Source organism: Vombatus ursinus, unplaced genomic scaffold, assembly GCF_900497805.2.
Source record: "Vombatus ursinus unplaced genomic scaffold, bare-nosed wombat genome assembly UNPS02014820.1, whole genome shotgun sequence".
Lineage (NCBI taxonomy): Eukaryota > Metazoa > Chordata > Mammalia > Diprotodontia > Vombatidae > Vombatus > Vombatus ursinus.
In genome coordinates, this window is record NW_020954598.1 from 26,983,383 (window position 1) to 27,009,398 (window position 26,016).

At 40.2% G+C, this 26,016-nt stretch overlaps 1 protein-coding gene across 4 annotated transcripts; it reads right to left on the reverse strand.

Annotated features, from left to right (window-relative positions):
- Positions 1-364: 364 nt before the first annotated feature.
- LOC114024095 (zinc finger protein 852-like) lies at positions 365-24,738 on the reverse strand. 4 transcript variants are annotated; one of them, XM_027836951.1, is made up of 5 exons: positions 24,365-24,738; positions 15,049-15,526; positions 9,888-10,014; positions 9,189-9,299; positions 365-5,232 (listed from the first exon to the last, which is right to left on the reverse strand). In XM_027836951.1, exons 2-5 carry the CDS (start codon positions 15,442-15,444, stop codon positions 3,773-3,775), a joined length of 2,094 nt encoding a protein of 697 aa, XP_027692752.1. In that variant the 5' UTR covers positions 15,445-15,526; positions 24,365-24,738; the 3' UTR covers positions 365-3,772. The 4 variants fall into 4 exon arrangements, with proteins under 4 accessions (XP_027692752.1, XP_027692755.1, XP_027692754.1 ...); XM_027836954.1 differs by having other exon boundaries at positions 9,189-9,272; positions 24,365-24,737; XM_027836953.1 differs by having other exon boundaries at positions 9,189-9,296; positions 24,365-24,737.
- Between the last annotated feature and the right edge of the window lie 1,278 nt (positions 24,739-26,016).

Sequence of the window (26,016 nt, forward strand, 5' to 3'; positions counted from 1 at the left end):
TGATAGCCATCAGGCATTTGGCCTGATAGTTTATAAATTGTCTGTTAGTTGAATGTGAATTACCCAAAATAAAATAGTTTATAAATTGTCTGTTGCTTGAATGTGAATTACCCAAAATAAAATAATTTATTATAAAAATGGAATGACTTTATCTTTATACTTGGAAGAAGTCCTTATTAAAGGTTGGGAATAGAACTTGTTCATTCTAAGATAAAACATTTTATCTTAGAAGGGTGCAAGTGCACAGTTGACACTTGAACCTGATTTTTTTTTTTGATCCTCTTGAATATACAATACTACTTCAGGTTAATTAAAAGGATACTTGATTACTTCTGATTCAGTTTTATAAAGGCAGAGAGGAAAAAAAAATCAAGTTCTTTAAATAATGAAATTGCCTTGTAGACACCCAGATTAACCCAAATTCAGACAGCTGAATAAATGTGTTTCTGGGACCCAAATATATTCTGGGATTACGTTTGTTGCAATTGAGTCTTAATGATGATATCACTCAGTGAGAAGCAAGATAAAGTGGTAAAAATAAAAGGGGCTTGGGGGGGTGATGTGAAGCTCAAAATCTATAAGCCTTTGCGACACTAGCAGTCTTCATACAGTTAGCAAAGCTACCGTGTAGAGAACGTTCCCCAGAAAGGCAGGATCAGGAGTAATGGGTTAAAGAGCAGCAACTCCCAAGAATCTGTTGTATGACCTTCTGCTCCCTTTTGGGGCCCTTACTACTGCTGCAGGAGGACTGGGCATCATTTTGTATCCATGTGGGAGTGAGCCTGTAACATTCTACAAATGAAATACCTTATATAGAAGTATAGAAGTAAATGGACATAGCAGGCGTTGATACTGGTTTTTTCTGAGTTCTGATTTAAGGCAGACATTAAGATAGAGTCACAAAGTAAGTAGAGTCACAGACTGGACAACAAATTCCTCACAAAAATGTGGGTGTACTAGTCTCTACATCCAGAGATATGTATGTTGATGCTTGGAGGTGGCAATGATTCCAAAAATATTGAGCTAACATGACTTCCAAATTTACTGCAGACACAGGTGATGGACCTCATTTTAGGTTCAGAAAATATGGGTCACTAACCATAATGATGTAACTTAGATAAGGCCATGGGGGGGGCAGTTAGGATAGAGGGAGGAAGGTAGGACAAAAACAACCTTTTGATTTCGTTGCAAATGAACTACTACAACATACTCAACAAATGGGTTTCCAGTCTCCATTTGAATATCTCCAAAAGGGGAGAACCTCCTTCTAATTACACTTTAGGATAACTTTGTTAGGAAGCTTTTCCTGACATCAATTCTGATCCAAAATCTGACACTTTGCAACATTTACCCACTGCTTTGTTTTGCTTTCTAGGGTAAAATGAAATAAACTTTAAGGAAGAGAAGGTTTTAGTGTGTATTCTATTTTGGCAACAAATGCCATGGATAAAAAGTGGTATGACTGCCAATCAAGGGGTACCACCATTTGGTGAAAGCTTCGCTCTTATGTTCTATTGAGTCCAGACCTGTTTGATATCTGTCCATCCATACTCTCAGCCATCACAGTAAGGCAGAAACTAAAAGCACTCAGCAGTGGTTATGAAACAACATATTCTCTCCTCACCTTCCCCCTCTCCCTACATCGAGAAAGCAAGAAAAATAGATCCCAATACAAACAGGTATAAGTCAAGCACAACAAATTCTCACATTGGCAATATAAAGTCTCAATATGCAAAATAACTGTTCTCCTTAAGCCTTTCAGAGTGGCAACAACTGCACAGAAATGATGAAGACAAAGGGTTTTGTCTCTGCTCTAACTTGATCTGTTCATAAATGTTATCTGTATCCAACTAGGCAGACAGACAAGCCCACAGAACCACATGAGCAGAAAACATTGCCATGGGAACAGCAGAAAAATACCACCTATTTCCCTGAGCGAGAAGAAAATCTATGTGAAGAAATACAGAATAATGAAGAAGAGGAGAAAGTAAAACCAGGATCAGCATCTGCTTAGCTTGTAACAGGAGTCATTGACAAAAACAGAAGACAGAATATCTGAAAAATACTAGTTATCCACAAGATAAAGATCTTTAAGCTTAATTACCTGTAAAGGTAAATTTAATTGACTTTGCTACTGTCTAAAGCAGTGGTGTCAAAGCTAAATGGAACTGGATCCCCGTCTGTGAGCCACATACTCACTTAGAAAGCCACTTGTTACCATTAGGGTGTATTTTTATTTGTTGTCTTAAACCCTTCCTAAATATATTTTAATTTGATTCTGAAGCACCTGGGAATTTCGCAGGCCTGGCTGGTCAGTCTGACCCCTCTGGCTAAAACAATTCTGTCCCATTCTCTAGAGCACTATTCATGGAGTATTGGTTATTTAGTTCTATGTCTCTTATCCCTCTACAAATCTATAAGCTCCATGAAAAGAAGGCCCATGTTTTATCTAATCAATTCAACTATCATTATTAAGTGCCTGAGATTAGAAAAATGAAACAATGACACAGAATATCCAAAGTGCTCTATAAAATAAGGTAAATAAATTTTAAAAAATAATAGTAAGAATAAAAAAATAAGATAAGTTTCTTTACCATAAAGGCCAGTCTATCACTTGTGACCACTCCACACATGAACACATCCTTGGAGAGAAAAGAGGAAACATCATTCACCCTCAGAAAGCTCCCAGTCTAATGCAGATGTGGAGCCCACCAGTGGATAATCACACTATTAGTTATATCATATATTAATATTAAAATATTTATTGAGGACCTTTATCGTCAGTTGTTGCTTAAATATGGTGGGAAAGGGGTAGTCCCTGCCATCGAAAAACCTACACTCCATCTGGGGTAAAAAATATAATTAATTACATGGCAAATTATCAACATTTGTCGAGTCAAATGACAAGCATGGTAGTGCTGGACTTGGGGTCAGTAAATCCTGATTCAAATCCTGCCTCTTGACACTGTGTGTTCTTGGGCAAGTCACTTAATCTCTCTGATCATTGCAAAATTCTCTAAGATATCTATTAAATTTCAGGTTAAGTTGCAATCTGTGGGCGTCACAGACAAAATCAGAGATCTTTGACGTAGTAACACAAAAATGAAGCACACTCTTAAAAAAACTGAAAACCAATCAGTCTGAGAAAGGAAATGGAGAATGTTTCTACCAGAATATAGGTTTGGGGCTCCATTTTATAGAACCTGAACAGCATGGAATAAAAAGAGGAAAAGTAAGTATTTGAGGGAAGGAAGGAAAGGAGATACCATCCCAAAACATGGGCAGCTCCCTGTCCGATACAGGATATAGGCCCACCTGGAGGGACCACCCACTCTAATAAAGTTTAATTAAATATACTAAGTGTTTGGCCTAGAATAGTGGAGAAATGGAAAGAAACAGACATGTAGCCAAGAGACACAGCAAAGTAAATCAAACAAGTGGTTGAATGTAGGCAGTAAAAGACAGCAATCTGAATAAAGGGAGATTTGCCTTGCAGAGCTTAAAATGTGCTTGGGGAGATAAAACAGAAACAAAGAATGGATTTGAGATATTTACATAGCAAATCATGAGTGATAAAGTTAAAGTGTTGTCCATTTTCTACTAGTGTGACCAAAACATCCACATTCTCACACCTGATCTCTCAGTGAAACTAAAGCAAACATATTTAAGATTTTGGATAAAATAGGATGAGGGTTTTCATCTGAAAACAAAGGTGAGGTTTTTTCTTATAAAAATGAAATTTTCTGTTGTTCTCCATTATTAGTATCACAATCTAAAAGACTGAGTGGATTAAAGGTGAGTGTTTCTCTCCAGAGTGAATTCTCTGATGATGGTTAAAAGTTGAACGCTGACTGAAGGCTTTCCCACATTCCTTACATTCATAGGGTTTCTCCCCAGTGTGGATTCTCTGATGTACAATTAGTTGTGAGCTGTCACTAAAAGCTTTTCCACAATCATGACATTCATAAGGCTTCTCACCAGTGTGAGTTCTCTTATGTACCAAAAGACTTGAGCTATAACTGAAGACCTTCCCACATTCATTACATTCATAGGGTTTCTCTCCAGTATGAATTCTCTGATGTATAATAAGGTGTGAGTTCTGATTGAAGGATTTTCCACAATCATTGCATTTATAAGGTCTCTCTCCAGTATGAAGTCTCTGATGTCGAATAAGGCTCTTGCTCAGGCTAAATGCCTTGCCACACTCACTACATGCAAAAGGTTTCTCTCCAGTGTGAATTCTCTCATGGTCAATAAGTTGAGAACCTTGACTGAAGGTCTTCCCACACTCATTGCATTTGTAAGGTTTTTCCCCAGTATGGAGGCTCTGATGTCTAATAAGGCATTTGCTCCTGCTAAAGGCCTTGCCACACTCATTACACTGATAAGGTTTCTCCCCAGTGTGAGTTCTCTGATGATCAATAAGATTCCTATTAGAACAGAAGGCTTTCCCACATTCATTACACTTATAAGGTTTCTCCCCAGTGTGAAGGATCTGATGTCGAATAAGGCTTTTACTCCGACTAAAGGCTTCACCACACATGTTACACTCATACGGTTTCTCACCAGTATGGATTCTCTGATGATCAATAAGTTGAGAGCTCTGAGTGAAGGCTTTCACACATTCATTACATTTATAAGGTTTTTCACCATTGTGGAGTCTCTGGTGATGAATAAGATGTGAGCTGTGACGGTAAGCTTTTCCACACTCATTACATTCATAGGGTTTCTCACCTGTGTGGATTCTCAGATGTACAATAAGCTGAGAAGTCTGTCTGAAGCTTTTCCCACATTCATTACATTCATAAGGTTTCTCTCCAGTATGAATTCTCTGATGTCCAATAAGGTGTGAGCTCCTATTGAAGTATTTGCCACATTCATTACACTGATAAGATTTCTGTCCCCTTGGAATTTTCTCCTGTGTAACAGTGCTTGAGACAAGACTAAAACTTTTCCAGAAGTCTTTACATTTCTCATCTCTCTCTTCAACAGGGATTTTCTTATTCTGCACTATCACTTCCATAAAATCACCATCAATTCTCCTAACTTCTTCCTCTGGGAGTGCTCTTTGTTGCTGCTCTAAAATGCTTTCCCTTTCACAGGCTTCTCCAGCTTTAGATGCCTGGAAAACATCTGTCTGGAGACCTTCTGATGAACTACTATGTGATTGTGATTCACCAAAAATTTCTTGCTTTGAAGTGGTCTCCTCATTCTCAGTAACATTACCACCTTCTGAAAAATAGAAAATGCAACTGTCACCATTTACATTCTGGCAACAGGAACAGAATCATATCATATAATACTGAAGTGCTCTAGGAACTCATGAATTCCATAGATCTGAAAAGAGGATTTATATCGATGATGTGGGTAGAGAATGAGATGACCCAGCAGAAACAATGCAAAATAGAGCTGCAATTTGTTCACAAATGGACAGTACTGCCAGCAACAGGTGTAGACAGTTAACAATGGTGGGGCAGAGGAAGCTACAGGGATTAGATACAGAGCATGATGCAACAGAGTGTGATGTAACAGAAAAGAATTAGAATCAAAAACTTTGTCCACAAACAAACTCAATGCAACTAGACTAGAATAATAAGAAAAGATGGTCAACACTAGGGTAGGAGGTGTGGGGATATTTCCATTAAATATCGTGTTCACATAATGATGGTGTTGATAATAATAATAGTAAAAATAATATTAATAGCTAGCAATGATATAGTGCCTACTATGTGCCAGGCACTATGTTAAGCATTTTACAAATATTATCTCATTTGACTCTCACATCCACCTCTCACCTGAGGGCTTTATGGAATGAGCTCCCTTAACAGGTAATGAAATGCCCTTCACTAAGGGTGTTCAAATAGAGACTATTTGGGAAATATAAAAGGGAGGGCCATAGGATTTAGAGGCAGAAGAGACCTTAGAAATCATATACTCCTCTACCTTCATTTTACAGATGGGCAGCCTGAGGCCTACGGAGATTAGCTTGCCTAAGAAACACAGCTGGCCAACAGCAAGAGATAGAAAGAGAAATTCCATTTAAACTTACAGAAGACATTATAAAATATTTAGGAGTCTACCTCCCGAAACAAACCCAGGAACTCTATGAACAATTACAAAACACTCTTCACACAAAGTCAGATCTAAATAATTGGAAAAACATCAGTTGCTCATGGGTAGGCCTAGCTAATATAATAAAAATGACAATTCTACCTAAGCTAATGTACTTATTCAGTGCCATACCAATCAAACTACCAAAAAAATTATTTTATAGAGTTAGAAAAAATAATACCAAGATTCATTTGGAAGAACAAAAGGTCCAGAATATCAAGGGAACTAATGAAAAGAAATGCAGGGGAAGGTAGCCTAGACATTTCAGATCTTAAATTGTATTATAAAGCAGCAATCATCAAAACTGCTTGGTACTGGCTAAGAAATAGAGTGGTGGATCAGTGGAAGAGGTTAAATATGCAAGACATAGTAGTCAATGACTATAGTAATTTATTATTTGATAAACCCAAAGACCCCAGCTTCTGGGATTAAGAACCCACTCTTTGAAAAAAACTACTGGGAAAACTGGAAAAGAGTATGGCAGAAACTAGGCATAGACCAAAATCTCACACTATTTACCAAAATAAAGTCAAAATGGGTTCATGATTTAGATATAAAGGCTGATACTATAAGCAAATTGGGAGAGCAAGGAATAGTTTACCTATCAGATTTATGGAGAACAGAAGAATTCATAACCAAACAGGAGATACAGAACATTACGAAAAGCAAAATGGGATAATTCTGATTACATTAAATTGAAAAGTTTTTGTACAAACAAAGCCAATGCAACTAAGATTAGAAGGAAGGTAGAAAATTGGGAAAGAATTTTTACAGCCAATCTCTCTGATAAAGGCCTCATTTCTAAAATATATAGAGAATTAAGTCAAATTTATAAGAATACAAGCCATTCCCCAATTGATAAATGGTCAAAGGATATGAACAGATAGTTCTCAGATGAAGAAATTAAAGCCATCTACAGTCATATGAAAAAATGCTCTAAATCACTCTTGGTTAGAGAAATACAAATCAAAACAACTCTGAGGTACCACATCACACCTATCAGATTGGCCAACATGGCAAAACAGGAAAATGATGAATGTCGGAGATGTGGGAAAATTGGAACACTAATGCATTGCTGGTGGAGTTGTGAAATGATCCAACCATTTTGGAGAGCAATTTGGAACTATGCCCAAAGGGCTATCAAAATGTGCATACCCTTTGACCCAGCAATAGCACTTCTAGGGCTATATCCCAAAGAGATCATACAAACAGGAAAAAGACCTACAAGTACAAAAATATTCATAGCAGCTCTTTTCGTGTTGGCAAAGAATGAAAGGATGCCCATCAATTGGGGAATGGCTGAGCAAGTTGTGGTATATGAATGTGATGGAATACTATTGTGCTATAAGAAATGATGAACAGGCTGACTTCAGAAAAACCTGGAAAGACTTGTATGGTCTGATGCTGAGTGAAGTGAGCAGAACCAAGAGAACGTTGTATACAATAACAGCCACGTTGTGTGATGACTAATATTGATAAACTTGACCCTTCCTGGCAATACAAGGATCTGAGACATTTCCAGAGGCCTTGTGATGGAAAATGCTCTCCACATCCAAAGAAAGAACTATGGAAGTTGAATTGCTATTTTTTTTTCTCTTCTGTTGAGTTTTGTTTCCCCTTTCTGATGGTTCCTCCTATTGGTTTTAATTTTTACTTACAATATCACTAATGTGAAAATATGTTTAATATGAATATAAATGTATAGCCTATATCAGATTGTGCACCGTCTTGGGGAGGGTGTTGGGGAGGAAGGGGGAGAAAAATTTTAAACTCAAAAACACATGGAAGTGATTACTGATAAATCAAAATAAATTGATTAAAAAAAGATAATAAATTGATAAAAAAAAGAAAAAAAAAAGAAACACAGCTGAAATCAGGTCTAACTCCAAGTTAGCTACTCATCCCACTTGGCCAAACTATCTCCCAGTTGACAGATTCTAAGATTTTATGGGTTATGACATTTCTCAATAATGTATTTTCAACATTTTAACAAATGAAGACAGCAGCCATTACAGCAGAAAACAGAAAAAAATCATAAAATTCTATGTGGTGCAGCAAAAGGGGAAGAGACAGCATAGAAAGGATCTATCTGTAAAAAAATATTTACAACTTCCTTACGTGTAATAGTAAAAACTTAGAAACAACTTAAATGTACTAAATGGGTAATGGCTGAATAAGTTATGGTGCATTAATATAACAGAATATTAAAGTGTCATAAAAATGATACATATGAAGCAGAAAAGGAAACACAGATCTATATTAAGGGATGCAAAGCAAAAAAAGCAAAATCATTAGAGTAGTTCTGAATTCCCATATCTATCTCTATAGAGATATTTAGATAATAGATAATGAATAATTTAGATATTAGATAATGGTTAAAAGTCTTGACAAGGCCACAGTCAGTATGTGTCCAAAGAGTACGTGCCTTGAACTCAGGTCCTCATGACTCTGAAGCAGGCTCTCCATCCCTGATGGCCTTATACTCAGCCTAACCCTAGGCACAGTCTGAGCCAAGGCTTCCTTTTCTAACTCCAAAGTCAGCTCTATCTGCTAGGCAAAGGTATCATTATGTGTGTGTGTCTCACGTGGGCACACTCACTGCACCAAAAAATACCTGAATTTGAGATTGACTTTCAAAAAGACACCAGACTCATTTTTGATTGTTAATTCAAATCTACTTTGTCAAGTGCAGAGGGTCGCATAAACAGTTTTATGCCTAATTTTACACACACACTTATTTATTTATCTGTCTTTGTTGCTGGTTAAGTTTATAAGAGGCAGCCAAGCACTGTGGATGCACACAGCTGGTTTCTGAGTCAATAACATCTGGCTCCAAGTCTTACTTCTGACACCTACTGACCATGTGGGAGCGAACAAACCACAATCTCTCAGCGCCACAGGCAACTCTCAAAGACTCTGAGCAAAGAAGGTATTAACTAGGATTAGTAGAGAGTTTCCTAAATGGGAGTTCTTTATGCTAATGAAAGCACATCTGATCCAGAAAAATAAAAAATTCAATAACTAAGTAAATCTGAAGATATAAAGGAGTAAGAATAGGAGAGTCCTCCCTCACTTACCTGTACAGGTGCTTTTGCCACCTTCCAAGTCCAGAGGTCCCTGACGACTTAGGCCCCATGGTTCTTCCTCTCTCCGGGAGATCCCTGTAGGTTTTGAAAACGGAAATCCTGCTTGTGCAGAAGAAAATGTGACTGAATAATGAGTCGAGTCATAGATATCCATTTAAGCCCTATGTCTGGAAAGAACATATAGCGAAGGCAATTAAATGCCCAGAGAAAACAAGAGGGAAGTGGATGACCCTCAGACAGGGGACTTGGAAACCAAGAAGACTGAGGCAGAATCCAGTGATTCAAAAACAGATTCAAAATTGGCTTATTTTATTCTCTCCTTCCTAGTTAGGTAGGAAAAAATCAATAGCAAACTATTCTAGGGGCAAATACTTAGCTTAGAAAAGCTGAGAAAGGGTACCCTAATGAGGTCTTTAGCAAGGGATGAGGGCAGAGAATGTCAAACCACTGATGTATAAAGTAAAGCTGCCAAAGGATCAATAAACTTTCACATACAGAAAGCTTTAAGAAATAATTTCCTGGGATATTATTTCCCTATAGACCTGAAAAACCTTGGAAATAGAGGTTTAGAACTGTCTGATTCCTATTAACCCTTAGTAGCATTGACAGAACCTCTTTATTTAGCAACAGGCATGAAGCAAGAAAAAGCCCCAAAATAAAGATTTTAAAGTGAGCCAATAGAATCATTACCCAGTGATACTACATCCCGATAATTCTCCAGCATCAAATCTCGAAAGAAGGCCCTCTGAGCAGGCGCTGAACTCTTCCATTCCTTCTTGGCAAAGTCCACTGACACATCCTCAAATGTCACCAATTCCTGAAACAGTAAGTTCTTGATGCTCTAAGTATTATTTCAGGGCTCAACTCCTTGCTAATGTCCTACATCACCAGGAAGGAGGGAGGGGGTGTGGGGCACATCTGCTGGTGGACATTCTAAGTGGTTGTGGAAGAGATAATACACAGGAGAAGATCAGCGTCATGTAGAGTTATTTAACAAGAGGGGTCCAGGCATTCAGAGAAGGCAACTGGACTCCTGACAGATGCCTGAATGGGCCATTTGTGGGCAGGCAAGTCAAAGTGCCATGATGACACCAAACCATGACCAACTACTCTGAGGCCAGCCATCAAACCAGTCCGAACTGATCAAATTTCATTATTACATGTACATGTGTGGGTGCTTGTCTATCTGATCTCTTCTCTACCACATATTTACTGTATAATCAGATACAAAAAAAACTAAACACTTTGTTCTATCTTCTTACTCTATTCTCTGGATCTAGTTGCTCCCTGGAGCTTTGCTCCAATCACATCACTGTATATGTTTGGTGGTACAGTGGAAAGAGCACCAGGCCTGGGGTCAGAAAGACCTGAGTTCAAACACTTCCTCGGACACTTACTGGTTGTGTGACCCTGGGCAAGTCACTTAACCCTGTTTGCCTCCATTCCTCATCTTTAAAATAAGCTAGAGAATGAAAAGCAAACCACTCTAGTTTCTCTGCCAAGAAAACCCTAAATGGGGTCACGAAGACTCAGAATGACTGGAAACAAATGAACAAGAAGAAACATGTTTGGGAAAACTTTTTGCAAATAACAAAAGAGAGTGCTTGTTGCTGACAAAAAATGGGAGGAAGGAAGGGACATATCCATCCTTCTAAACTAAACTAACTCTATTTGAACAACTAGGCAATATTTCAAAAAATTGTTTTAATGTTTTAACAAATCTTTGAATTGGTGAGTTAAGAATATATCACATATTGGTTTTCTAGAATGGAAAAATATCTCGTGTGGGAGTCAGAAACTCTAGTTTCTAGCAATAATGTGGCCCAGTGAGCACTGGTCTTTAGAGTCAGGAAGACCTACTCCCACATTTCCCCCCTGACATTCACTTAATTTCTTTGGACCTCAGTTTCTTGGTCTGCAAAATAGCGACAATTCCTTAGTAACTCTCTTCACAGAATTACTCACGCCACATCGAATCTAAGAACTCAAAGGGACCTCAGCAGAAATCAAGCTCAACACATCCATGAAAGGAATCCCAACGAGAGCACACCCAACAAGCAGTCACCCAGCCTCTGCCTCTGTTCCATTTTTGGACAGCTAATTGTCAGGAGATTTCTTCTGGCACCAAACTTCCCCCCATGGTCCCTGGTTCTACCCTCTGGGGCTAGACAGAAAAAGTCTGATGCCTTCTCTATGACATCTTTTCAAATACCTGAAGATGGCTACACTGTCCAAAGATCACAGATCTGGGGATGGAAGAGACACCATATAATGATAATAACAATGGCTAACACTTATATAGCACTTACTATGTGCCAGATACTAAGCACTTTACAATTATCATCTCATTTGATCCTCATGACAACCCTGGGAGGTAGGTGCTATGATTACCTCCATTTTACAGACCAGGAAACTGAGGTAAACAGAAGTGAAGTGACTTGCCCAGGGTCACACAGCTAAGAAGTGTCTACGGTCAGCTTCACACTCAGGAGTTCTGACTCCAGGCCTGGTGCTCTAGCCACTGCTCTTCCTATCTGCCCCTAAGTTTACAGATGAGGAAACCAAGATTAAAATGTTAAAGTGCCCTGCTCATGGTCATGCAGCTAGTATCAGAGGCAGGATTTTAAACCAGGTCCTCCTGGCTCTAAGTCCAGCATGCCATGTAATCTTGAGTCTTCTCTTCCCCAGGCTAATCATCTCCATTGCCTCCAACTGATTCTCCTAGGACATGCGTTGGCCCTGAACCAATTCACCCCTCCTGGGGAGGCCCTCCTAGTGGCCCTCTGCTCCTCTGGGCTCACTGCTCTTCTCTGGAAACTCCCTAGAATATCAACAGATCCAAACCTGAACCCAAGAAAGGAGATGAAGTCTGATGGAGGTCAGAATCCAGTGGACTGCCAGCTCTCTTTTCCTGGAGGCTAGGCCTCATTTAACCAAGTCCAGAATTCTGGCTGCCACAGCTTCAAGTCCACTCAAATCCATAGATCTTTTTTCAGAATAACTTCTAACTATGTCTCCTCAACCGAGTATTTGTGAAATTTAACATCTGTATTCACACGCAAGACTTCACAATATCCTCACTGAATTCCCATGAGATTCAGCCCAGTGTTCTAGCCTGTCACGATCTTTCTGGATCCTAACTCTGCCACTTGGTGTCATCTATCTTTCTTAGCTTTTGCATCATCAGCAAACTTGATAAGCCTCCTATGGCTGTATCCAAGTCATTAATTAAAATGTCAAAGAGCACAGGGTCATGTGCTGGGGTATTTCAGTGAAGACCTCCTGCCATGATGACAATTAACTATAACAAACTAGTCTGAGGCCAGCCATCCAACCAGCTCTGAAATGATCAAATTGCATCATCATCTACTACTGCTAGGTGCTGTGTTTAGCAGGAATAATGAACCCCTTGAAGTGACGGCATCACTCAAATTCACACTGCATACTTCCATTGGGCTAGAACCAAATACCATATTTTACATAATCATAACATCATAGTGCAAATCAGAATCCATGTGAACACTTCAGGGGATTCATTATTCATACTAACTGGCCCCTCCACAAGAACAGGATGAGATAGTTATCAAAAGCCTGAATAAAATCCAGCTCAGACATGCACAGCATATCCTCATCTACTAGTTTTGTAATTTGGTCAAAAAAGGAAATGAGATGAGTCTAGAACAACCAGTTCTGGATAAAATCATGCCAGTTAGCTCTCTGAAATGACCACCCTTCTTTATAGATGTCTGCCAATGATCAGGACTTAATGATTCATTCTAGAATTTTCCCAGGAGTCAAAGTCAAGCTCACTGACCTATACTACGAAGTCTGTTTGCTTCCCTTTTGAAAAATGAGGACACTTTCCCTTCTCCAACCTTGTGGTGTGTCTCCCATTGTCCATAATCTTTCAAATATTACTGACAGTGGCTTAGCAATCACATCTGCCAGTTCTTTCAGTGTCCAAGGACACTGTTCAGCTTGAATTCAGCAAGGTTAGAATTCATCAAGGGCAAATGGATGATTTCTTACTGTGTCCTTACTTATCTTGGGCATCAACTCTTTGCCAACCATTTTTGTTTTGTCATGTCTAGTGCAAAGATCATTCTCCTTCACAGAGAAAACAAGTGGAATAAGAAAGATGAGGCGATGTGTCTGCCTACTATCAGTCCACCCCAAACATATATCCTGTCCCTTCTTTGATCCTTTTCCCCCCATATAAATTAAAACTGAATCTCAAATGAGCTAATGTTTATAAAGCACTTTCCAAACTTTAAAGCGCTATATAAAGGTCAGATGTTAACATCAGTCCCTAGTTTTAGCCACTAATGAGTCTTGGGACCTGACTCCCAGTTACTTCTACAAAATAGAGGTAATATATTACTCCTGTCCACCTCACAGTGTTTTGGTGAGAACAAAATAAGATTGCAAATAGGTAGTATTTTTGTAGTACTTCAAGCCTTACCAGTCACTATCCTCATGACTCATAATCTTTCTGAGCTTTGGTTTCCTCATCTATAGCATGAAAGACTTGGAATAGATAACTTTTTTTTTTTTTTAGGCAATTGGGGTTAAGTGACTTGCCCAGGGTCACACAGCTAGTAAGTGTCAAGTGTTTGGTCTGAGGTCGGATTTGAACTCAGGTCCTCTGGACTCCAGGGCCGGTGCTCTATACACTGTGCCACCTAGCTGCCCCTTGGAATAGATAATTCTTAAAATTCCTCCTAGCTATAAGTCCTGAGAGGTCCTAAGATTACTGCCATTTTACAGATTTAAAAAAAAATGGAGACTCAGAGTCATTAAGTGACTTATTAAAGGTTACACAGCTAGTAACTGTTAATAGCACAGACAAGAACCCAAATGTTTTTAATTAATATCACAATTCTTTTCAAAACAACACATTATCTTCAGTGAAAATAAATTCCCATCCAAATGTATGGTGGTGGCACTATCTCTTGTCATCCAGACCTGTGTTGGATAAAGGCAGACATCCATTTCCAGACAGATTGTGAAATCTCCTACTTTGGAAATTACCATATCTAAGCTAAATTGGCTGTATGATGCTTCTGTAGCTATGAGTCTAGAAATGTCAGCTACTACAAGAACCATTTCCTATGCATAATAATAACTACTGCTTATATTATGAAGAGTTTTAGGCACTTACCACTTTGATCTTACCTCAATAGTACAAAAAGTACTACTCTCATTTTAAAAATGAGAGGAAATGGCTAATGTGGAAATATGTTTTGCATGACTTCATATGTAGAATGGGTATCATATTTCTTGCCTTCTCAATGTGGGGGGTGGGAAGGAAGGATGGAGGGAGGGAGAAAATTTGGAACTGAAAAAAAAGTTTAAAAAAAATGAACAATTAAGGGGCAGCTAGGTGGTGCAGTGGATAGAGCACCGGCCCTGGATTCAGAAGGACCTGAGTTCAAATCCAGCCTCAGACACATAACACTTACTAGCTGTGTGACCCGGGGCAAGTCCCTTAACCCCCATTGCCCAACCAAAAACAAAAAAAAAAAAAAAACCAAAAAAAAATTAAAAAAAAATTAACAATTAAATGTTTACAAATGTAATTAGGAAATGTTTAACAAAACAAATAAAAATACAATACAACACAAATAGATAGATGAATGAGAGGAAAATGAGCTGTAGCTTGCTCAAGGATACACAGCTAAGTGACAGAGCTGGGACCCAAATAGAGGTTTTATGACTAAGGCATGCAGCTGCTCTAGAAAACCTGAAGGCAAAATGTCTTCAAGCCATGGTTACTAAGGGCTCCCATTTTTAAGGTAGTCTCATTTCTGGACTACACCCTAACTCTGCCATGAATGGTTCTCCTTCTCACCTTCTGTCCTAGTCCATTAAGGTGTCTCTGGAAGTCCTCCACCATGGCCACTGCTTCCTCTCCACTTTCTGGACGGTGCAGCTGCACCCAGGTGCGCATCTCCCCAGGCAGGATGGTGATGAACTGCTCCAGCACCAGCAGCTCCAGGATCTGCATCTTTGTGTTCATGTCTGGCCTCAACCAGCGTCCACAAAGGTCACGCAGTTGGCTCAGGGCCTCCTGGGGCCCAGAGGTGTCATGGTAACACAGCTGCCGAAAGTGTTGCCGAAAGACTTCACAGCTGATCTGGCTGTCCTGCTGCAGGCTCGATCCTGGTCCCCGGGATTTGTCCCTCTTCTTCTGGATGCCCAAGAGCTTAGGGGCCAGACACCTGGCTTTCCTCACCTCTGCAGTCATCACAGCCTCTCACCAGAGTCCCTGCCTCTACTTCTAGTCTCAGAATTCTGTCTTGAATATCTCAGGCTCAGGATGACTTCACCTACAGAGATATCAGAAATCACAGTTAACATTGAGAAATAATCAAGTGACAGAGAGTTCAGGTCCAGGCTAACAAAGTTATCTTCACTGGAAGGAAAAACAATATTTCCCATAAGATCAGGGATCTAGAATTGGAAGAAACCGTACAACACTAGTTAGTCTAACTCCCCCATTTTACAGATGAGAAAACTGAGGTGCAGAGAGATTATGTGGTGAGCCCTTATAATGGCAGGAAGGGTCTGAGACAGGATATGACCCCAGTCTTCTTGGCTCCAAGACCAGTTAGTTCTCTATCCACTCAGCCATGCTGGCTCTCACAATGCTCATTCCTTATAAAAGGACAGTCATGAGTGATGGGGGGCAAAGCCAAGATGGCGGAGTGAAAGCAGTGACTTGCTTGAGCTCTTCCCCAAACCCCTCCAAATACCTGTAAAAAAATGGCTCTAAACAAATTCTAAAGCAGCAGAATCCACAAAAAGATAGAGTGAAACAAATTTCCAGCCCAAGACAACCTGGATGGTTGATTGGAAAGGTATATCGTGCCGGGCGGGAAGAGGAGCGCGGTGCGGTGTGAGAGCACGCAGGTGGCAGCGAAACTGGAGCAGGCCTCGGAGGACTGAATCACAGGCAGCTGTGGTGGTTTCCGGACTTCTCAACCCATGAAAGCCAAAGACAACTTAGAAGGTCAGTGGGAAAAGTCTGTGACTTCAGTGAGAGGTAGAAGCTAGGTCTCAGCTGCCCCCAGGCTGCGGCTGCCTCCTGAGCTTCCAGCCCACAGACTGAGGGGGAATCGAGTGGCTGATCAGAGGGGGATTGCAAGGATCTCTTTGCCAGTGCTGAGGCAGGAATCTCTTGCTTTGCTCGTACTTGGATCTGGGTCACAGTTCTGAGGGGTGGTCCTGGGGCAAGGAAGAGTACTGGGGTGGTGGAGCTTGTTGTGGCGGTGGTGGAGAGGAAACACCTCACCCCTTATGAAAATTTAGAGGTCCCTAGAAGTATCTCTGAAAACAGCTGGATAAACCCCCAAAGCATGGGACAGTACATTCTCCACATTGGAAGCAGACTCTTACCTTAACAAAGAGTTTAAAACTCAAGTAATTGGCCGGGATCATGAGTAAGCAGCGCAAAAAGTAAGATATTATCTTACTTTGGTGACAAAGAAGATCAAAACATACAAACAGAAGAAGACAACAAAGTCAAAGCTCCTACATCCAAAGCCTCCAAGAAAAATATGAATCAGTCCCAGGCCTTGGAAGAGCTCAAAAGGAATTTTGAGGAGCAAGTAAGAGAAGTAGAGGAAAAACTGAGAGTAATGCAAGAAAATCATGACAAACAAGTCAGCAGCTTGCTAAAGGAGACCCAGAAAAATACTGAAGAAAATAACACCTTTAAAAATAGCCTAACCCAAATGGCAAAAGAAGTTCAAAAAGCCAATGAGGAGAAGAATGCTCTAAAAAGCAAAATTGGCCAAATGGAAAAGGAAGTCCAAAAGATTACTGAAGACAATATTTCCTTAAAAATTAGAATAGAGCAATTGGAAGCTAGTGACTTTATGAGAAATCAAGACACTGTAAAACAAACCCAAAAGAATGCAAAATTAGAAAACAAAAGGACAGTCCTGCCATCCAGCCTCTGCCGATGGGTAATCCACTTGTCTTGCAAAAGCACATCTTTCTACATTATTCACAACATCTCAACTGTGTTCACTTAATTATTACAGAACCATCTAATTGATTCTTCCACAATATACTACATATGGGGTAGGGTAATTAATCAAGGGAGTTCAATTTGATAAGTCTATCTATTTCCTTAGAGCACAAGCATGTCCAGTGGTAACTTGTTAAGAGGACAGACAACAGCTCCTGATTGGGTTTGACTCCCTCAGAGTTTGTGATAGAGGAAAGAAAAGTCCGGCACAGCATGACCCCAAAACTAGGAGAAAAGAGATTTCAAAGGGTTTAGAAGAAGAATAGGTAAAATTTCAGGGATTAAAATTCTACAGAAATCTTCTCAGAAGGAATGCAAAATTCTTGAGAATACAAATTTGAATACATAAGAAATAACTTTAAAGAAGAAAAACAGGAGGGGGCAGCTAGGTGGTGCAGTGGATAGAGCACCAGCCCTGAAGTCAGGAGGACCTGAGTTCAAATCCAGACTCAGACCAAACACTTAACACTTACTAGTTGTGTGACCCTGGGCAAGTCACTTAACCACAACTGCCTAAAAAAAAAAAACAGATCAATGTGGTTATACAGGTACAACTTAAGATTATTTTTTTTTATATTTTCCCCCACTTAACAGTATTTTATTTTTTCCAATTGCAGGTAAAGATAGTTTTCAACATTCACTTTTATGAGATTTTGAGTTCCAAATTTTTTTCTCTCTCCTTTCCTCCCTGCCCCCCTCCCCAAGATGGCAAGCAATGGGATATAGGCTATACATGTACATTCATATTAAGGCTGGTCTTTAAGATTTAAAAAAAAACAAAACAAAATCACTCTGGCTCTCACTGATTGGCTAATAATAGGTACCAGGCCAAACCCTACTCGGTCACTGTTTGGGCCCTGATTGGCTCAGAACTAATGTACATAACAATTGTTTCTGTTTTGGCCAGAAATCCTGAGGGTCTTCTCCTTCCAGATCAAATTTTTTAAGAGGCCATTCTTTGCCTCATTTCTTGTTATTATGCATTAAACACTGAATGGGTGCTGCCTCAGTCAAACTGAGACCCATTAAAGACCTTAGCTTAAAATGCCAAGGTACCCCACCACATCCTGGGCCATCTCCAGTTGTTCTGATTGATATCTCACCACTGGACTCAAATGGCTCTGGAGGAGAAAGTGAAGTTGGTGATTTTGCACAGCCCTCCCTCACTTAATCCAATTCACCTGAATGTCACGGCATCACTTCCTTGAGGTCATGGTCCTCTTTGAGAAGGACAAACAGCAGCAACAATCATATTAAACATATTTCCACATTAATGATGTTGTAAAAGAAGAATCAGAAAAAAAGGAACAACCATGAAAAAGAAAGAAAAAAGAGAGGGATAAAATAGTCTGCTTCAATCTGCATACAGACTCCATAGTTCTTTTTCTGGATGTGGATAGCTTTTTCTGTCATGAATCTTTTGGAATTGTCTTACATCACTGTACTGTTGAGAACAGCTAAGTCTATCAAAGTTAGTCATTGGACCATCCAACTTATACTTTTAGAAGATAAATGGAGAAGATGAAAGCAAGGACAAGTAAAAGGGCAAATATAAAAGTGTGGCAAGGTCTGATAACAAAGTGATGACATCTATGCAGAAAAGTAAGGAGAACAGAAAAAGTTTTTGCTTAGGTATTCAGGGGGAATAAAGATCAAAGAAGGGTTAGGACAACCACTTCAAGTGGATGAGATCAGGATAACTGACAACAGAGGGAAGGCAGAGTTACTCAACTATAATTTTACTTCTGTTTTCTTTGTCAAGGAGAATCTTTTATACTAGAAATAAAAAAAGGAAAAACAGCTAATGAGGAACTGATACCCAAGATAAGAAAGCACATACCTGCTTTTGATGGATTCAAGATACCTAATTTCATGAATTACACCATCAGGCACTGGAAGAACTAGGAGATGTCTTTGCTTGACTATACATACTTTTTTTTTTCCAGTGGGGGTGGGGAGAAGATAGCTTTGTTTATTGAAAAATACAAAATTAGAAGACTTAAAAAAAAAAACTTAGTCAATGTGACTGCTGGGTCACTGAATCACTGAAAGATGATAGAGGATGAGAGAGATAACAGAACTGGAGAAGGATAAATGCCCGAATTTTCAACAAAGGGAAAAGAACAGATTGTAAACCACAGGCCAGTGAATGTGATTTTAATTCCTGGAAAAAATTCTAGAACACTTCATTGTTGGCTTCATCAAGGACAGATCAGCCCCAGACTTCATTATCTTTTTTGACAGGGTTACTGACCTAGTAGATTGGGGGAACACTGAAAGTACATATAATTTACCTAAATGCTAACAAAGCTTTTGTTAAAGTATCTCATACTGTGCTTAAGCAAAAGATGGGAGGGATGTAGGCTAGATGGCAGTACAATCAGATTAATTTTGACAGAGTTGAATGGCTGATGGCTCTCCAGTGTCAACTAGGTAGGTCTACAGAGAATTGCCCCAGGGACTTACACCTGGTTCTGTACAGTATTACATTTTAAGCCAACAGGTTGGATAAAGGCATGGATGGTATTTTCCTCTGCTTTGCAAATCAAAATTAGCTATCTCAACACTGGGAGAGATCCCTAACATCTTGGATGACTGTACATGACACACTTGTTTTCTTGGGGAGCTGGGGGGGTGTGGGGGGTGTGAAGGCCTGTATCTACTCTCCTCCTCTCCCTAACCTCCCCCCCAGAAACTCACAAGAGCTGACTTGGGGCAGAAGTACAAAGGCAATGCATGTGTTTCCCCCACTATTTACTTGGCTGAACATTAGAATTTTAGAGCATGGACTTTCCCTGTCTAAACTATGGAGCAGCAGAAATGCTATTTCCCATAGAAACAGACTTGTGCTTGCTCACTCTGCTCAAGAGATTTCATGTGCGACGTTCTCGGACCCCACCATTTGGTGTGAGGGAGAAAGGATTTCAGTTTCCTAGGCAGCATTACTCTAGAATCTGGCCTTTTAGACAGAAAAGGGAGATTCTTTGGGCAACAGCAGTCTTGGAGATTGCCAAGTTCAAGAGTTCAGAAGGCTGGGCTTCTAGAGAAGGGCAGGAAGCTCCTGAGCAATATCCCCCTTGGGAAAAAAACAAAAAACAAACAAACAAAAATATATTATTTCTAGTAAGTATTCCAAACTTGATGGGAATGATTTTATTTTTCCCCAGAATACTCAGGTAAAGTTATCTGACACACTTTTTATATGATACTTTAAGAGGCCACTTCTAAAGACAGATGGGTTACCACAAAAGATAGTATGGTAAGAACCCTGCTAGGTTCCATTCCCAGATTATCTGGTATAGGATTTTGAATAAATTACTTGACTTTTCTGACTTTGTTTCCCCATTTCTAAAATGGAGTTAGTAACTGAGAGAAGTCCTTGCTATCTCCTGGGATTTCCTGAAGCTAAGATGAAACAAATGCATGTGAAAGTGTAAAGTACTATACATATACAAGATATCATACCAGAAATCATGTTTCACATTTACATGGTGCTAAACAGCTCATAAAAAATGCTTTCCTCATGGCTTTGTGAAGTAGATCCCCACTTTAAAAATGAGAAAATGAACTGAGAAGTTAAGCAGTTTAACATAGCTACGTGTTAAAGCGGGACTCAAACTCAGTTCTTCTAAATCTTGTGCTCCTTCCATAACAAGATGCTATTGATTTAAAGTGCTATGCTTCTAAAAATAATGTGTAGTAGATATTCACACACCAAGGTTCTAGAAGACACTGTCCCTCACATCCTACAGTTACCTGCTTCCTTGGCCTGGGAAATTCTCTGACCAATACATCCAAAACAAAAATCTAGATCATCCTTTGAAAATCAACTCCTCTTGCTCTTGACTTCTCTGTTTCAGTTACTAGTATCTCTATCCTCCCAATCACTACAAACTTCACACATCTTAAACTAATTATTCTCATCTTCCACATCCAATCAGTTAACAATTCCTGTTGAATTTACCTCTGCCAAGACTTTAGCATTCTAACATTCAACCTGTCAATCTCAACATTCTTCCAAAAAGTCCAATCTGCTCTGATTAATTTGATCCCCTGCTCAAAAACCTTCCATGACTCCATACTACCTGCAATATAAAAGATCAAATTCCTTGTCTGGCAGTCAAGGCCCTTCATAATTTGACATTAACCTGAGTACACCATGTATATTCTCACCTCCCTGCCTTTGCTCAAAGGTCTATTTTCTTGACATGTCCTTTACTACTTATTCCCAACTCTCTTCCCCAGTTACGGCCCTGATCCTTTATCTCAGAACATAAGTACCATCTGGCTATTCCATCTGCCAGGAACTGAACAGAAAGTTTGGGCATCCTTGAGGTGCTGTCCCCTGGAATTAGAATGTAAGGTCCTCCAGAGTAAGGACTGTCTCAATTTTCTATTTGTATTTCTAGTGCTTAGCACAGAATAAGAGTTAACTAAATATTTTTCACTCCATTCCCAGGCCCCCACAAGCCAAGCCCAGCACTACTCTTCAAACTGAAGCTGAAGATAGAAGGGAGGGTAGATTAGAGGAAGGGTATACAGAATACATGCCATCTTGGGGTGGAGGGAGGAATGAGATGGGGAGAAAATCTGGAACTCAAAATCTTGTGGAAGTGAATGTTGAAAACTAAAAGTAAATAAATTTTAAAAATATTAAAACAAATTGAAACTCAAATGCTACTTCTTCCCTCAGGATTTCTCAGGTTCACCACAACAGAAAATTATCTCTACTACTTTTAGATTTTCATTATACCTTATAGTTTCCTATAGTTATTATATTCTGTCCTTATACATTTATTTGTGTACAAAGTATAAGTCCCCCAGAAAATTTAAGTTCTTTGTTTTTGTTTTTTTGCTTTTTGGTGAGACAATGGGTGGGGGGGGGTGGTTAAGTGACTTGCCCAGGGTCACACAGCTAGTAAGTGTCAAGTGTCTGAGGCCAGATTTGAACTCAGATCCTCCTGATTCTAAGGCTGGAGCTCTATCCACTTCGCCACCTAGCTGCCCCAAGTATTGTTTTTGTTTTTTGTTTCTGTTTTTGAAATTTAAGTTCTTTGAAGCAGAGACCTGTCATCTCCTCTTCCTCTTCTTATTCATCACAGCCTATCAGTTACTTGCATGTAGTAGTAGCACTCAACAAATATCTACTGAATTGAGTTCCCTTAGGCAGTCTGAAATATTTGGGGAATCCAGGTTCAGGGAACCCAAAAATACCCAGTATTAAAATTCAAAACCTTTCTCTCAATTTATCTTCCTTGTCAGTTTGATCTTACTAGAAAATGTTATTTATCTGATGCATTTGTTGAGGTGTAAGACTCTTGGGAGCCCTGAAATGCAAGGGTAAAGGGCTCGAGTCTGCCTTGAAAGAATTCAACCACTCAAGCCTTCTTTTAGTCCAAGTAGTAAGTTTTTTAAAACACAGGTTGAAGTGGGAGAGATTCCCAGTGATTCTTTGAATTTGATAGGGACAAGACTGATATTTTTATAGGGAAAAAGATTGTGGGAAGATTTAGATGGGAATAAGAAGTGTCAAGTAAGCTAATTAAGTAAGCAAGATAGGTTGGGGTAGGCTAGATGTCTTGGGTGGAGGCACCAGTGACTGAAATATACGGAAAAATTCAGGAACTGGGTCAAAGGTAACAGAATGAAGGGTTGGGCTGGGGTCAGGGGCCACAATGAAAGGATAGCTGAAAGGATTATACTGGGATGAGTCTGATGCCTCAGACAAACTGCCAAGGATCTGAGGCTGGGCTCCTGAAATTGGTGGGAAAATCCAAGGGGGGAGTTGTCCAGATCCCATACTCTGTCACGTTTGTCTTTTTTTGTTTGTTTTTAATTATTTAAAAATTGCTTTAGCTTGCACACTGCCACAGAGGGTTAAAGCTTGGTGATCTCAGAAACACATCCTTCTGGCTCTACAGCCCAAGAAATCTATTAAACGGTCCTCTCTAGTACAAACTTTAGAAAATGCTTCAAATCTCTCCCCACTCCAATCCATCCTCCACTCAGTTGTCAAATTAATCTTCCCAAAGTGTAAGGAGGCTGGAGATACCAGGAATTGAAACAGAGAAGTCAAGAAAAGGAGGGGCCGATATTAAAAGGATGATAACCTGCTCATGTCACCCTTGTGCTCAAAAAACTCCAGTGGCTTCCTATCAACTCCAGAATCAAATATAAAATCCTGTTTGGCATTCAAAGTCCTTCACAACCTGGCCCCCTCCTAACCTTTCCAGTCTTCTTCTACCCCACTCCTTTCCAAGTACTCTGCCTCTAGTGACACTGGTCTCCTTGCTGTTCCAAGTCAACTCCAGACTCCAGGCATTTTCTTTTCAAAATAAATTCATTATTTATTTATTTTTAACATTCATTTCGGGGAAAATTTGAGTTCTGAATTCTCTCCCTCTCTCCTGCTCCTCCCCCATTCACTGAGAATCTCCAGGCGTTTTCAATGGCTGTTCCCCTATTCTTCCTGCTCATCTCCACACTGGTTTCCCTAAAGTCCCAGCCAAAATCCCATCCTAATCTCCTTCCCTCTGCTGATTATCTCCAATTCATCCCGTATATAATGCTCGTTTGTGCAGTTGTCCGCATTTTGTCTCTTACGTTAGACCGTGAGCTCCTTGAATGCAGTTTTTTGCCCGTCTCTGATTGACTTCTGTAAAGCTACTTTGGCCAGGTTAACAATGATGACAGCTGACGTCTACGTAAAATCGACTTCAAGCCTTACAAAACACACTACACAGATCCCCTCCGATCCGCACAAAGGGCCGGAGGCAGCGGGAAGGGCAACGTCGGTTTCTGGGGTCCCCGGGGGTGAACACGTGAGAACGGGGAAAGTCGACCCCTCCGCACCCAGCCCAAGGCAGCCTCCACCTAGGGTCCCCAAAGAGGGAGAGGGAGAGGGGCGGGGGTGGGGCAGGAGCTAGAGCGTGGCTCCTCCCAGCAGCCCCTGCGGTGGCTCCTCCCCCGCCCTCCTTCAGTTCCTCCCCACCCCACTCCAGTGGGGGAGGGGGCGGTAGGAGGAGGGAGTGGTTCGACCCGCCCCCTGAAGGCCAGGATGGAAGCCGCACAGGCCGAAGACTCCCCTTCACTGTAGCCTGCCCCGTTCCCTGAGACCCGGGCCCACACTTACAGGGAACAGCGACTGAGCGACCTCCAGGGTCCCGACGGGGAGGGAGAGGAAAGGGCAGGGCAGAAGACGAAGACCTCCGCCATTCACGGAAGGATAAAAAGAACAATGGCTGACCGGAAGTAGGTGCCGGTCATCGCCTGGCTCTACAGCAGCTTCCGGCTGCGCTCTAGGAGCCCTGGAGGTGTCGGCGTCTCGTTTGCTTTTTGGGTGGGAAACGGGAAGGAAGGAAAGGGGCAACCCAAGGGGGAAGCAGCCTAGGGATGGCCGCGCGTCAGAGGATCGGGGTTTGGACCTACCTGCCCCTTTCTAAGCTACGGCTCTCTCCCCCGAACCTCAGTTTCCTCGTCTTTGACATACGAGGGGATAGGACCAGATGCTAAACCAAACCTTTTAAAGCCAAGTTATAAAAACGGTTTTCACCAAAAGTGAGAGAGTCGTCCCTTTTCTCATAAATAGTCCAAACTTGACTGTGCCCACCTATAACAAGACAAGTGTTTGCATGTCTCTAATTTAAGAATGGCTCCTTTCCCCTTGCTCCCATTCGGACCCAGCTCCTCCTCTTTTGCTGTTGTCGATAGTGTCATAAACACAGGCTCAAGACTAAGGCTTTTAGTTCATCTACGATATGAACTGGTTAGGTTTTTAATGCCTTTTTTAAGTTTAATTTTTTTTTCTATTATCAAAAATTCATTTTCTCTTTCCATTCCCTTTCTCTTTGGTTCAATTCAACAAACATTTCAATTTCATTGAATTTCTTTTGAATTTCAAACAATTAAAGTATAAAGTCACGACTTTGAAAAAGGCACAGTGCTAAAGAAGGGATAAAGGAGTGAATATGACAGTTTATGTTCTCAGCGAGTTTACTGACTAGCTGAAGGAGTCATGCATATACATTATCAATTAAGTATTAATAAGTGCCTATGCTGTGGCACGCACTATGCAGGGTGGGAGGGGACGTAAATACACAAGTGAGACACTAGTCTCTGCTTTCAGGGAGTTCACATTCAACTGTCGTACAAGTTAGAAAATGTTTATTCTTTGAGAATCCCTAGTTCTGTCAGTGTGGATACTCCTTAAAACTCAAACTACAAGCCCTTTGCAACTTAGTAGATGGTTTTTGAGGGTTGGACATGATCATTGATCTGAGGGGAATTTTTTGTGATGAGTTTCTCAGAACTTAGGTAGACTAGTAGTGCTTGGACAAGAAACCTAGAGGTCATCACAGGATCCATGTTTAAAGTCCTTGCAATTTGATAGGACCATACAAAGCTTTTAATTGTGCTGGCAGAGACTCCAAGAAGCTAGTCCTAAGGTCATAAAAGAAATCTTGAGTGCCTTGATGGGTCAGATATTCATTGCTCGATTATAAGATAATTTGATTGAATTATCTTATAAATCCATCGGGTGTGTGTGTGTGTGTGTGTGTGTGTGTGTGTGTGTGTGTGTGTGTGTTTCTAGTACTTCATTATGGATTGCTTGATTTTTCTGAGATGGAGGTAATAGTTCTATTGCTTGTTTTACTAATTTGGTATTTTGTATTTTAGCAGCTAAGCATCCATTTCTTTTAAATTTTCAGTTTGGCTGTCATGTAATTGTGTAATTTCTGATAATTATTTTCTCCCTATTCTGAATTCACCTTGCTAATTTTTTAT